General features: G+C 35.6%; 1 protein-coding gene across 1 annotated transcript in view; it reads right to left on the bottom strand.

Moving 5' to 3' along the window:
• Nucleotides 1-15,844, bottom strand: part of SGCZ (sarcoglycan zeta) — a 579,653-nt gene that overhangs the window by 30,533 nt on the left and 533,276 nt on the right. The window contains exon 5 of the mRNA XM_034442790.3: nt 10,157-10,279. Coding sequence (XP_034298681.1) covers nt 10,157-10,279 — 123 coding nt within the window. The remainder of the gene's footprint in view (nt 1-10,156; nt 10,280-15,844) is intronic.

The following is a 15,844-nucleotide window of genomic DNA, read 5'->3' on the forward strand; positions in this document are numbered from 1 at the left end:
AGTTGTCTAAGCCCAAAATTTCAAGTCTGGTGGCATAAGGTATTTTGTTGCGAGCAGAGAAGTGGAGGACTCTTCTTGTGAAATATCTCTGAACTCGTTCGATTGTATTAATGTCCGATATGCAGTATGGGTTCCAGGCAGATGAGCTGTATTCAATAATTAGTCTGGCAAAAGTTTTGTATGCCCTAGTTTGCAGTTCAATATTACCGGAGTGGAAACTACGCAAGATTAGGTTAACAACTCTTAATGCTTTTTTAGCAATGCTGTTACAGTGAGCTCTGGCACTTAGATCATTTGAGATGAGTACACCAAGGTCTTTGACAGAGTGAGGGTCATCTGTTAGGTCGTATCCAATCAGCTTGTATTTTGTGTTCTGATTTTTTTTGCCAATGTGTAAGACAAAGCATTTGTTGCTTGAGATTTGGAATTGGCAATTGTTTGACCATTCTGACACATAGTCGAGGTCTTTTTGTAGAGTAGCAGCATTGTCAGTGGTGTTGAATAGTTTTACATCATCCGCAAAGAGAACGCAGTTGCTTATAATATGATCTCAAAGGTCATTTATATAAAGTATAAAGAGTGTGGGTCCTAAAACTCTGCCTTGGGGGACACCGCTGTTAACAGATGCAGGGTTAGATAAGGCATTCCCTATTTTGACTACTTGTTGCATGTTTGATAGGAACTATCCAGCTATCCACTTATGCAGGAATCCAGAAACGCCATAAGATTTTAATTTTAGAAGTAGCTTGTCATGTACCAGTGAATCAAAGGCAGAAGTCTATATAAATTGCATCTATTGGCAGAAGTCTATATAAATTGCATCTATTGATTTATCCTGGTCGAGTTTTGAAGTTCATATGTTTTTGCAGTGTAATAGTTGCAGATTGCAGGACAATTTGTTTCTAAAGCCAAATTGCTTGTTAGAGAGTAGGTTGTTAGTCTCTAAGTAGAGGGTAATGGATTGATTTATGATTGATTCCATGACTTTGCAGGTGACACAACATAATGAGATTGGTCTGTAATTATCAACTAGGCTGGGGTCACCCTTTTTGAAGATAGGGATGACTGTGGCTAGTGACCATAAGTTAGGTAAGGAGCTGGTTCTGAAAGATATTTCGTAGATTATGCTAAGTGGTTCTGCTATGGTGGTGAGAGCTTCTTTAGAAAGTAGGCACATAATCCATCAGGGCCAATTGATAGAGATGGTTTTAGGTTGTGTAATGCCTTTTCAACGGCATCTTCTGTGAAATCGACATGTAGTAGATTGTTGTGAGTAGTTGTGGTATGATTGGGAAATGAGGGGCATGGCCTTAACGGTTTCAGCATTACAGTCTTTCCCGTTTGTTCCTTTTAGTGGTGGGATGGATCTTGAGTCTTTAAATTTGTTGTTTACATAATTGTAGAAGGCCCAGGTGGATTTAGTTTGTATTAGGTTTTCCTCTTGTTTGCTGTGATAACTGATGCATTCTGCCTTTATCTGTCAGCATATGGTTTTGTAGCGACTTTTAAAGTTAGCTATGTAGCCAGTTTTTGTTTTTGCGCCAAGAGGAGGGGTTTTTTTTGTCTGAAGCTTCCTTACTGTTATGGGTAATATATTTTTCTTGGTTTGGGGAGTTATTAGCGGTATGTATAGTTTGATGATTCTTTTGACTTCTTGCAAAAAATGTTATAATGGTCTTTGGCAGTGATGCAGCCAGTGAATAGCATTTATATTATATATATAGAATATATAGAATATATTCTATATATTATAAATATTATATATAGAATATATATAGAATAATATCTCCTTATTAACCCTAGATGTGATCTTATGAGTGAAAGTTCCAGTGGATTGAAAGGGAAGTCAATCTCCCTCAACCCCCACTTCCCAATACACAAAGTCAGGTTTGCTCCATCCCTGTTAAAGTTTCTGAATTCACTCAAGAACTGGTTATGGTGGTGCAGTGATTAGAGTGCAGTACTGCAGGCTACTTCTGCTGACTGCCGGCTACCTGCAATTTGGCAGTTCAAATCTCACCAGGCTCAAGGTTGACTCAGCTTTACATCCTTTTGAGGTGGGTAAAATGAGACCCAAATTGTTGGGGGCAATATGCTGATTCTGTAAACCACTTAGAGAGGGCTGTAAGGCACTGTAAAGTGGTATATAAGGCTAAGTGCTGTTGCTATTGCTATGTCAGTAGACTTGGGGTCCCAGGGAACCAGTAACCCTTTAATATACCTCTACTGTTGATATATTCACTCTTTTCATTCCTGTGATTGTATATTTTACATGTTTAATAATGATTGCTTTATATTTTTATAGCAATCAATTTATGTAAGTGTTGTTCTTATTTAATTGTTGTATGCCTCCCAGAGTCACTTCTTGTGAGATAGGTGGCCATACAAATTTGATAAATAAATAAATCACTTTTCTTGTGTTCTCTTCTTCACAGTCCTTAAATAAAAGCATGACAAGTGAATTGAACTTGTCTGAATAATATCTAATGTACATGACATGCATACACATTTACTGTATATTTTCTGGACTTAAAATTAGTTTTATTTAAGACAGTAAAAAAGTTGTTGATTCTCCTATACATCAGATCTGATTTGATATGTTCATCAAAGTTGAATAAAGTCATTTTGTTTATTCAACTCAATAAAAGTGAGCTATGCATGAGAAAGCCACCCATTCTAGAACACATATCCTGTGACAGAAATCCTTTTTGGACATTAGATTGTATCTTGCTTCTATGCTGCTTGGACATTACACTGCATCTTCAGAATAAGATAATCCTTAAGAATGATGCCATTTAAGAAAAGTAGATAAATGTTTACAGCATTCAGAAAATAAGAAAATTTATTTTACATTTACATTTGATACTTTTTTTAAAGGAGAATGGCTTGAACATCTAGAAATAGAAAAATATTGAAAAATTGCATTTGGATTGTCAGAGGGGACCCTTTTGGGATAATTAACCCATACTTTTAAATTGGGTATTAATTCAGCCAAATTTATTTAATTCATTTTATTCGATTTTAAATTTTGTATATCTATGTGTTTTATTTCATGGCTGTGCACCGCCCTGAGTCCTTCGGGAGTAGGGCGGTATAGAAATTCAATAAATAATAATAATAATAATACTTAACTACACCATGCCTAACAGTCTTCTACCGTGTTTTCCTGAAAATAAGACCCTGTCTTATATTTTTTTGAACCCCAAAATAAGTGCTTGGCTTTATTTTCGGGGAGGTCTTATTATTTTGGGGTGCATGGAGCAAGATGGGGCTCCTCTTGCCCTCTTACCTGATTTCCAGCTCTGAGTTTAAATATTTTCAGGGAGGGCTTATTATCAGGGGATGTCTTATTTTCAGGGAAACAGGGTAATTGGTAACAATAGAACATACAAATTACTTTTTACTTCAGATAAATAACTGAATCAATCTATTCTCATGGACTATAATACTAATACAGTGAAAAATTGATGGAAGAGAGAATGATTTAAGCTTCCCAGCCTCACGTAGCAATTATCCATAAACCCACTGTTTTCATATTATATAGAAATACTATATGGGAAATGCAACAATCTGCTAACAGATTGCTACAGGAAAAAGGATTTGTGTGAACATATGTGCATGCAAAAGAATTAGGGGAATAGATAGTTTGGTATGCAGATAAAGGTACTCAAGCCTACATTTAAATGAATGTTTGTGCCACCCTGAATAAGCAACTAGTGTGAACTGAAGTCGCCATATCTGGTCTCTAGCAATACATTTGCTAATGTACTGGCATATTGAAAGAAAGAGTAAAGAATGTAAAATTTTCCATAATCAGTATAAAAGCCTATTAAGACAGGTTGGGATTCTCAAATGACATCACCGCTCCAGAAAACTATGCATGACAGTTTACTAAATAACCATCAGCAATGTGGTCATTATAAATGTTATGCTTAAATTTGCTGAATGAGTTAGATATATAATATTGTTTTTGTCTATCTTCAATTTTAACTGGTTTATAAATCAGCACACAAAAACCACTTTACACATCTTCAATAAACCCTGTTGTCAGTCATTGCAGGAAGTATGTGATTTTTTCTCAAACACACTTCATCATTTATATTCTGAATATTATTAAGTATGTTCCCATTGATTTATTTATCTTTTTCTAACTTTATTTGTAACTTGTACATGTTCCTTATTTTGTCATTTTTATTACTTTTCCAATCCATAAAAATATTTAATATTATCATCTATTATATTACTATCAGAGCTGAAGAAGCTTCTTGGATGAGAAGCAAAAGATCTTCAAAGAAAAACAAGAAAATCTGTTTGCCTCTTGAAAAAGTATCTTTGGGGCATCTATTGTAACTGTTTTAACATGCTTTGTATGTAATGCAATAACATGCACGTTTATGCAGCTTTAATCCAAATCTGGTAGCAGGAAACAGTAGAGTCCAACCCCAACATTATTCTATGTTCTAGCAGAGCTCACTTGGAGTTTGCATAAGGCACCTGAAGGACTCTCAGACGGTGAGGCACAAAGTCCAAGTGGGCTTTTATGTGTTTTGCACTGAGGAGAGGCTTCCATCTAGTCACTCTTCCATAAAGCCCAAATCGGTGGATGGCTGCAGTGATGGTTGTCCTTCTGGAACTCTGTCCCATCTTCACACAGGATCTCTGGAGTTCAGTCAGAGTGAACATTGGGTTCTTGGACACTTCTCTTACGAAGGTCCTTCTTCCCTGATTGCTCAGTTTGACCGGGTGACCAGTTCTTGGAAGAGTGCTGATTGCACCAAACCTCTTCCATTTGGGAATTATGGAGGCCACAGTGTCTTAGGAACCTTCAGTGCAGCAGAAATTTTATTGTAGCCTTCCCCAGATCTGTGCCTTGCAATAATCTTGTCAGTGAGCTCTGCAGGCAGTTTCTTTGACCTCATGGCTTTTGCTCTGTTACAGTATGCATTGTCAGCTATGAGGCTTTCTATAGAGAGGCATGTGCTTTTCCAAATCATGTCTAATCAATTTAATTTACCACAGGTCAACTCCATTTAAGGTGTAGAAATGTGTCAGCAATGATCAAAAGAAATGGGAGACACTAGAATTAAATTTCATGTGTTGTTGCAAGGGGTCTGAATACTTATGCCAATGTGATATTTCAGTTTTTTATTTTTAATAAATTTACAGACATTTCTAAAATTCTGTTTTCACTTTGTCATTATGGAGTACTGAATTTAGGTTAATGAGAAAAAAATGAATTTCAACAACTGTAGAATCAAGCTGCAGCACAACAAAATTGACAAAAGTGAAGGGGGTCTGAATATTTTCTGAATGCACTGTACATATACATATACATATACATATATACATATACATATACATATACATATACATATACATATACATATACATATACATATACATATACATATACATACACACACACACACACACACACATACATATACATATACATCTATCTACAGTATCTATCTATCCTAGCTACCTACCTACCTACCTACCTACCTATCATCTGGCTACAACCAGATTCTCTGTTAAGCCATTTTATTTTGCAATCATTATACTGTTCTGAGACAGCTAATCAGTCAGTTCCCATTAAGATGTATAGCATATAGTTTGTATAAAAAAAGATTAGCAAAGTAATAGGGTCATAATTTGATTGACTATTTTTATTTTCCTTTATATTTAGTGAAAGGTTGATGGATTTGCTCCATTCTGATGGAATATGAAAAGTGCAATCTCCTTAATGTAAACTAATTGGCCAAGATAGAAGCCTGTCATTTGACATTAATCTGCAGGGATTAAATCCTGGGGGTTTTGCCTTGCTCCAATTGCATAATCTCGTCTGTTTGAGTTGGAAGCACCAAGGTGCTTCTGGATTGAAAGAATTAGTAGTGGCATCACTGTTGCCTGGGGGACTCCAGGTTTATTTATTTATTTATTTATTATTATATTTCTATACCGCCTTTCTCCCGTAGGACTGAAGGCGGTGTACAGTCAAGAAAAATATAGATACACAAACATCATAAAATTGCTAATTAAAATTATTATTATAACATAGTTTGGCCCAATTAAATAGAACTTAAAATTAGATAACATTTTAAAAACATTCACATGTTCATATGTTTAGCCCCGCCTGTTGGAACATCAGGGTTTTGAGGGCACGGTGGAAAGCACGGAGATCAGGGATATTTCGTATCTCAGGGGGCAGTTCATTCCAAAGGGTTGGAGCCCTCACAGAGAAGGCCCTCCCCCTGGGAGTCGCCAGTCGGCATAATTTGACTGACGGTACCCTGAGTAGTCCCTCCCTGTGAGAACGAACTGGTCAGTGGGACGCTATTGGTGGCAAAAGACAGTCTCGTAGGTACCCAGGTCCTAAGCCATGGAGCGCTTTAAAGGTGATGACTATCACCTTGAATCGCACCTGGAAGACCACCGGGAGCCAGCGTAGCTCGCGTAGAAGAGGTGTTACATGGGTGCAACGAGCTGCGCCCATAATCACCCGCGCGGCTACATTCTGGACCATTTGGAGCTCCGGGTGCTTTTCAAGGGGAGCCCCATGTAGAGAGCATTACAGTAGTCCATATGGGAGGTGACTAGGGCATGAGTGACTGTGCGCAAGGCGTCCCGATCCAGAAAGGGACGCAACTGGCGGATCAGGCGAACCTGATAAAAGGCACCCCTGGCCACGGCCATCAAATGATCTTCTAAAGATAGCCGTGAATCCAGGAGGACACTCAAGTTGTGGGCCCTCTCTGTGGGGAGCCAGATCTCATCCCCAATTGTCAGTGATGGTACCAGCTGACTATACTGGGATGCCAGAAGCCACAGCCACTCGGTCTTGGAGGGGTTGAATCTGAGCTTGTTTCTCCCCATCCAGATCCGCACGGCCTCCAGGCAACGGGACATCACAGCAAGGGCAAGGGTTCGAGGCTCCTTTCATGTCCCTGATAATAAGCCCACCAAAATTGTACCTATTTATCTACTCACTTTTGCACATGTTTGAACTGCAAGTAGGAGCTGGAATGAATGATGGGAGCTCACCCTTTCACCCAGCAGCATTCGGATCTTGAACACAGGCTTGCTGATTGTCAACCCAGTGTTCTAACCAGGTTAGCCATTGAGTTCCAATTGCATAGTAATTTTTAAGGTCTTGGAAAGGACTCTCATCTAGCTTTCTAGATGTCCAAGGTAAACTGAAGTATACATCTAATTGGTGTTGTTACTGGACTGAACCAATTGGTCTATACTTTTGGAAGGATTCCTACAAGAGATGAATTATATATACATATATATTTTATGAGAACAGTTTCCACAAAATGCTAAAATGAAGAAGAATTCATTTGGTGGATGATTTGGACAGGTTTTGCTACCCAAATGTGGTACCTGCTCTTTTTTAGTTAAAAGAGACTTACATGATTTTTTACCCCCTCTTGAAGGGTATTTTAGAGTTTCTTCAAGTTTCGATTTTGCTCTAAAACTGACATATTCCTGGTGAAAACATTGCTTGCAATTGTATTTTATCTTAATAGTATTTTATTGGTGCCTTATTTTGGATGCTGGAGGACAATATTTGGAAGTCACTGATCATGTGTAGCTGCTTCCACTGCAGATGGAAGATGAAACTAAGAGGTTTAGTCTAAGTTAGAAAAGAAAGTGAGGCATTTCTAGATCTTCTTAGACCACCTTCTTTTTCTCCTGATCTTGTCTGAATAATTGGCCAGGATATAAGCCATGGAGACCTCCATCTCCTTATCCAACTCAAAACAATTTTTCATACACTTTGATTAAAGCTTCTTTCATGATCTCAATCATATTCCACCGAGAAGGAAATCTGACTAGAAAGCTTTGTTCTTGTCTGATGTTAGCATCACCAGAATAGTTGGACAGCATTTCTTTTTACAATGCACAAGGGTATTTTCTTTGACAGTTAAGGTTTAAAAAAGGTTAGCTTTTTTTTGTTACTTAGATTTGGGAGTAAAATCTTTCCAGTCATGTTGCTTAGCTTAAGTGTCCCAGAATATATTGAAACTAGGCTATATAACTAAAAGTTCTTCTCCCATTGATGTTAAATGATCATTCTTAATTGCTTGGAATTTTTAATGGAAGGCAAGATATTAAAATGATAATATATAAGTCAATTCACAGTCTGATGAAGATGGATTAACTTCAAAGGTTGTGACAGAACTAAAATAGGAAAATCTTCTTTTAAATACGTAGAAGCCAAGCTGCCCAAGGATATATAGACAACAGAAAATAAGTAGTTTTCTACAGGGGACCAAACATAGGCCATGTTGGATGTTGGCCTCCATTTTCTATAATGTGTCAGTTCTCTAGTGGTCATCAAGGGATGACCCATGTCATGTAGCCTTGGGGTTACAAAAGAATGAATTACGATTGCAAGGTATAACTAGAACACTGCCAAAAGGCATTATATTCCCCAAGCCAAAAAGACAGATAGAACTGTCTTTGTACTTGCCCTTGAGCATTGACCTCAAATTACATTACATGTCCATGTCTTGCATCAGTTCATCTATAATATGTCCTGTGACATGACATTCTGTCAAAAAATATCACTGAGTTTTTAAAAAAAGACTTCCATCTCTTTAGATACACATCTTATATGCTTATAATACAGAAAAACATACAATAGTTATTTAGTTAGACCAGGCCTGACAGGTTGGCTGCTTGGATTTTATAAATGTTTAATCTCAATTTCTTTAATGAAAAGGAAAATAAATATTTAATATCTATATATTTTGTTAATTTAATGGAAGTCTATATAATTGTAAATTATGGGAAAGACTCTCATTATGTCTAAACACGTACGCTTCATTTTATTGTAAATCAATCTAATCTTTTAATCCTTTCTGCTAGATGACATTATAATTAATAATTGTATTCTTCCTCTGCACCAGCCCTGTAGAAATATTTTATAGCCGCTACGGGCAAGCCCTCAACACTATTTCCTATAAAGATGAACAGACTATCCCATGCAGAAATAGTTTGTAGGTATATTAGGTTTTTTTAAAAAAAATTATTGAAAATTATTAAAAAATACAGAAAAAAAATATAGCAATATGGATAGAAGGTATATTACAGTTTGAAGCATTATGTATATTTAAGTGAAATGTTTCTGTAAGTGGGAATCTGAATTGAGCAATGTTCAGTGGAGATTTTGTACTTCCAAAAGATACAATTATGGTCCTATTAAACCCTCTACTTTGGGTAAGAGGTTTAACATCCATGTCTCAATCATGGGTGTGGAACTCTGATGACGACCTGCTAGGTAAAAAACTATTGTAACAAAAGGCATCCAATCGATTTCAGCAGAAAAAAATTGTACACCATCTGTACTATCAAGTTGATGAATATATATCAATGAATTAAAATAGTATGCTGAACAAATAATCTTTCATTAGAAATAATTTAAAATTATGAGAGAAAATCATTCCTGAAATTCAGTAGTTCTGACTTTACTGTTTGAAAATGCTCCTTCGTTAATAATTTTGTCTGAGTACTATAACTATATTAGTCTTAAATCACAGAGAAATTAGATCTGACATTCAGAGTACATTATATAGTTGACTATATAATCACAACTTTTATGATGCCAAAGGGCACTATCTAACTTAACTTTTAATGGCCAAAAGAACAAGAAATGAAAATTGTAACTTGAAGGATAAAATTGTACTCCTACAATAGAAGAAAATTACAGTTCTTAATTCAGAGTCATGAAATATATCTATTGGTACAAATCTTGAATGTAATAATGATGGACAGCATTCACCCTCTTTCTAAAAGATTCCACAGATGTATAGAACTTGCATACAATATATGATGTGTATATATGTATGCATGTATATATGTACATAAATATCTGTATATATGCATATACCGATGTGTGTATGTGTATGTATGTGTATGTATATGTATATATATACACACACACACACACACACATATATATACACATATGCATACACACATACACAAATGTGTGTTTGTGCATATATACATACATTGCACATAAAATTTATGTACACATACACATACACATACAAATACATAAAACACATTATAAATTCATCTTCCCAATTTTTCCCCCTGCAAGTGAAATGCATTCAGGGTTAGCAACCCCACTCTTACTACCTACCAGTGACCTTCAGTCTGTCTGCTCCAATGACAATCTCTTCTTCATCAGCAGAGAAAAGCACTCTACCATCTTCACTTGAGCTAACTTCAAATCTTTTACACTGGGCTTCTACACTTTCAGCACCTAAAAGAGAGAAAACAGATCTTTAGCACATTCTCATAATTTTTCCCAATATTTCTTTTAGATTCAAATTTGAGGGCGGGGGGGGGGGGCAACTTACATTAATTCTCTATATGAATATCTTTTACAGATTGTGCATGCTGAGAATTATCTTGTACTTGATCTTCCAGGGATAACCAAATTCATTGTTCGATATATGTGACTTAGCTATATGTCATACCAATTTATTAATTACAGTTTTTACATCTACTTCAAATACTAAAAATTATTTCTACATGACATTTCATTCCAAAATTGTAACACAGGATTATTGCACAACAAAAATATGTATATTAAACATCTTGCAACACATTAGTATAGTATAGAGGTTTGTCTGTTAAGCTTAAGAACTGTAATAATATTATTTACTAATATTATTAAATTATCAACTGTACTGTTCTTATTAACTATTATTTTTTGTTAAATTGCTACACACATGCACACATACACACACACACACTTCTCCTTTCAATCTACAGAAATACTGAACAAAATTAATATAATGGCCCAAATAAACATTTATGTTTCAATAATGCATGTTAGTTGTTGAAAGTTAAATACTAGTTATAATCAAAGTCAAATTGTTTACTTTTAATAAATTGCTCATTGAATAATGAGGGTGCTCACTGGACCTTTTAGCGGGCAGGACAATGATCTGGATAAGTTGCCAACAATATTTTTTATTTACTATAAACCAGTGGTGGGTTGCTCCCGGTTTAGTCCAGATCTATAGTACTGGTAGTAAAACCGGTGGGAGGCTCCACCCACCCACCACGACATCATCCTGGGTGATCTGTGGTCCCGTTGTGAACCAGTAGTAAAGGTAAGTAGAACCCATCCACCCTGTACTATACATATTGAGTACTAACAAATCAGATTTCTCTATTTCATGCTATTAAACCATTTTTTTAACAATTTATTTTATATGCCTCTTTTTAAAATTTACCCTTTAATTGATTTAATATTTTGCAAATAATTTCTATGAAAGGAGAATACACAAATGTTCCTGTTTTTTTCAAAATGAAGTATTCATTATTAAATGGAAATAAAGGAAAGGTGGGAATGTTGCCCTTTTATTTGCTAAGACGTTATTTTAAAGTTTTAAAATTATAAATACAAATAAACCGATATAAATAAATGAGAAATAATATTCAGGGCCATAGCAGAACAAAAATTTGTTAAGATAATTATTCCAAAAAGTTTGGATTTAAAAAAAATTCTTTATGGACTAAGGATTACAATCATTCAGCAATAATCCTACATCCATATCAAAAGGGCAGAGAGGCATAGTATTCCATCTGAAATAGCCAGTGGATTAAAAAATCACTCAACTGGTTTAGACTGGGTTTTGTTGTGGAAGGGGGAAGGGAAATATGGATATCAATTGGGATTTAAAAGTTGAGGAACGATAGAAGTTATGTTTTCATCAACTTTTAATGAAGAAAAGTACACCACCTGGTTTGCTCCTATGAGCTTTTAAATAGGAAAAATTTCTAGTTTTGGAAATTAGGCTACCAAATCCCACATAGCTGATAAAATCCATGTAAGACCACACTTGCCAGGTGAGTTCATGTAGTTGAGGAAATCTAAGGATAAGGGTTCTAGTCATTTGATTTATCGCAAACACTTGTGTTGCATTTCTTTGTACAATGGTTGTAGCCAAGGTTAAAGCTTTAATAAATTGGAACAAGTAAATGTTTTACTTGCACAATTTATTTGCACAAAAATAAACTGAAGCAAGTAAATGTTTTATTGGCACAAAGCTAGCTGGGTGACCTTGGCTGCTCACTTTCAGCCCTACAAATGAAGCAATGGCAATCTACTTGTGAAAAACCTTGCTAAAAAAGCTGCAGGGAATTGTCCAGGCATTCTCTGAGAATCAGTCACAATTGAATGAAAAAAAAAAGTGTTAAGGTTTTTTTCCCCCCTAAGAGAATATCATCAAGGATAATGCAAGGCATAGTAACACAAAGAAGAATGTTACTTCTCTCCATGTTGTCTGTTGGAGACTATGATTTCTGATGCACCCCCTTCTCCCCATCACTTAAAAATAACTGTTTAACTACACTGCTCAAAAAATAAATAAAGGGAACACAAGCAGAAGACATCCGAGATCTGAATGAATGAAATAGCCTTATTAAATACTTTGTTTGTTACATACAGTAGTTTTGTGTTCCCTTTAGTTGTTTGAGCAGTATATAAACTACTATATGTAAAGAACAAAGTATTTAATAAGGCTATTTCATTCATTCAGATCTCGGATGTCTTCTGCTTGTGTTCCCTTTATTTTTTTGAGCAGTATATATTGATTGCTTTTAGGCAACAAGCAAAATTTTGTATCCCTGCATCCACTGAAGAAAAGCCAGACCTATAGAATCCATGTAGATGTCAGTGAGAGACTGGTGAGGGAGAGAGTCAAGTGGGGAATTAATTTAAATTCTTTTTGTCATACAAATGATGAAGTCCAACCCTCATGAATGCGGTTGAACTTTACCTAGTTTTACTCAGATGCAAACAGTTAGTGAAGCTTCCTATGTATAGGCTTGAGTGATAAACCGCTAAATTGGAACCTTTACATGTGGGTTTCATTGTTCATGACTGACAGCAATTGCTATTAAAGACACAGGAGCTTAATTTCAAACAGAAAATACTTTGAATCACCTCCTCACAGAATTTCTTTCTAATCCAGAAAAATAATCCAATTTATTTGGGATAAGAATCCCATTCAGTGAAATTAAGAGATACCAATTTCTGTCTATAAGTATGTGTGTGCAGGTGCTAAATGGGACTTCATCTAATGGTTCCAAAGAGGATCCTGCAATAATTTTATCTTGATAAAACAAAAACATTTTTGCCTCTTTAACGTAACCTAATTATATTTCATTAACTCTAATCTGGGATAGTTCTTTGTCTATGGCATTCAGAAATAGGAATATAGAGTTTATTTTTCCTTGTTGGAGAATGGACTACAAACAGTCCTCTCATTTCCATCTCTTATTAGATAACATTTCAGATCACAACTGCAGTTAGAACTGGAGTCATGGAAAAAGGAGTTTATTTGCAAACAAATAAGAGGTAGTGTATGTCCTACAGCCAGTTTGATGTAGTGATTAAAGTGCTGGTCTAGGAGCCAGGAGATGGTGACTTCTAGCCCCACTTTAGGCATGAAAACTGGCTGGGTGACTTTGGGCCAGTGACTTTTTCTGGGATTGTTCACTTTCTCTGGGATTGTTGTGGCGAAAAAGAGGAGGAGAAAGAGTAATAAATATGTTCATCTCCTTGAGTTACTTATAAAATAAGGATGGGATAAAATTCAAACAAACAAAGAAACCTGTGAATGTAAACATGTATATCCATGCATTCAATAATCAGGAGGAAAAAAAATGCCAAGCCATTTTTAATAAATATATACCTAAGAAAGAAAATGAAATGACAGATCAATCAAAAAAGAACTTTCAAACTCCATTGCTTCAAATGCATTACAAGCTAGCAAAACAAATCAACAGTAACATTGCACCAGATACTATCTCCCCCCCCCAAAAAAAAGACAAGAAAAAGGATGGGATGGGATTTTTGCATGTTTAGATTATCTCCTTAGACATTGTTATCTGAAGTGAGAAATAGATTTAAATTTGACACAATTTAAAAGAATGAACATAAAAGAGAAGTAATAGGAACTTTAAATCAAAAACGAAGATGTAAAACTGAAAGTGTGTTACAAAAGGGGAAGTGAGAGCACACTAATCAAGAAACTGCCATTTCTATTTAAAGACCAACAAATTTCTCTGTAGGCTTAATGAACTGAGAACTGTCAAGTAATTCCAAGTTTGAGGCATGTTAAACATGACTTATCTCAGTGCCAGTTCACCATCACACAGGCCAGCCTTTCCTAAAATTGTAGCCTATTTTCTAAAACAGAGATTGGGAACCTTGATTCTATGGAACCAAGACAACCTGGGAGATTCTCCCCAATCCTGCCAAATGTTAGCTAGATTCCTTTCTTCACAATGCTTCTTTCTCACCCTCCAGTTGTACAGGAATGAAAAGGAAATCATTTTTTCAATGCAGATAGCCAGGAAATAATCTGTAGGATTGAGGAACGTTTTACCTCTCTATTCTAAAGTGTAATCATGTAAAGAAACTTGTGTGGTGTTCAGTAACACTAGAGGATGAAAAATCATTTATATTTTTGTGAATGCTTAGCAGATAATCTACTACAGAAAAGGATTTAGAAAATGTTCTTCTTATCTTGGTTCATTTCACGGAGTTTGGAATGATCTGGAACTCTATATTTCTTTTGCAGCAAGAAAAGCACCAGGTCATGCAAGATCCAGCTAAGAGGTTTGGGTAGACAGCAGGATCAATAATTATTACTTTTAATCTCTTCCTTCTCCTCCTTTTCCACTCCTACTTTTCATCATTGAGTTCAAAGTGAAGATTGATTTTATTCCTATACCTAAAAAACCTGATGTGCCAAGTCACTCAATAAATCATGACCATGGATGGGTAGACTTGAATCTAGTCTCCTAGACATGAGACCCACAATTTACTTGCCTCTCTCTAAGATCTCTTTTCCCTTTTCTTTAAAAATTGAAAAGGAAAAGAGGAGTTGGTAAGGACTTCCCCCAATTTCACAAAAGTTATGAACTTTGAGGATACTTTGTGAAAATAATTCCACCCAAAAAAGATTTAGGAACTGACAATGCTAAAACGAGCGGAGAGAAGACAAAGTACACTTGTTACTAAAATTTTGCTGATCTGTTTGAGTTCTATGAAACAGGAGATTGATCTGAAAGAGTTTGGCAATTTTTATTGTTGGAATTAATATCTGACTCCTTTTATGTTGTGGAATTATAAAACTAGAACATTAGGGTCTGTGGGATTTGTATGTGAAAAAGTCAAGATAATGGACATGGCAACATGAACAAAACCCCTCCACTGCATACGTGTAATATTGACACACACACATATAAAGAGCCAGGCTTTGATCACAGAACCTCAATTGCCATTTGGAGTAGTTTGGGAAAATTAAACACAATTACAATTATTATTATTTTTGTTTGAAAGCTTCAACTGAACATTTATTTACACTATGAGATACTGACTGTTCATCATCTCTCAGTAAATCCATTAATTCTGATAGTAATTGTTTTGTAAGTGTTTTATGGTGTTACCAAGCTTTCTTTTGGATTGATTTCCTAGCTCTCTCTCCATTTAGATCTACTGATTGCAAAGCAAGGCTAAAAACAAAGCAACAGATAAGGGCTTTTAGAATAATTTACTTTATAGCTCTTGATAATATTCTGCTGTATATATTAAATCCATAACCTTTCTCTATTTTAAAGTGGAAGTCTATGAATGATGATAGGATGTTGCCAGATGCAGCCCAAGAGTGACATAGAACAATTCAGTTAAAGTTCAGTTCTTTATTTGCTCACACCAATAGACAGAATCTTGCCAGATTCCACCTATGGTACTTTCACCCCAATGGTACACCCTGGGAGATTCTAAGGAGTAGCTATCCTAAAT

This window comes from Pantherophis guttatus, chromosome 8, assembly GCF_059756535.1.
Source record: "Pantherophis guttatus breed Tessera chromosome 8, ASM5975653v1, whole genome shotgun sequence".
Lineage (NCBI taxonomy): Eukaryota > Metazoa > Chordata > Lepidosauria > Squamata > Colubridae > Pantherophis > Pantherophis guttatus.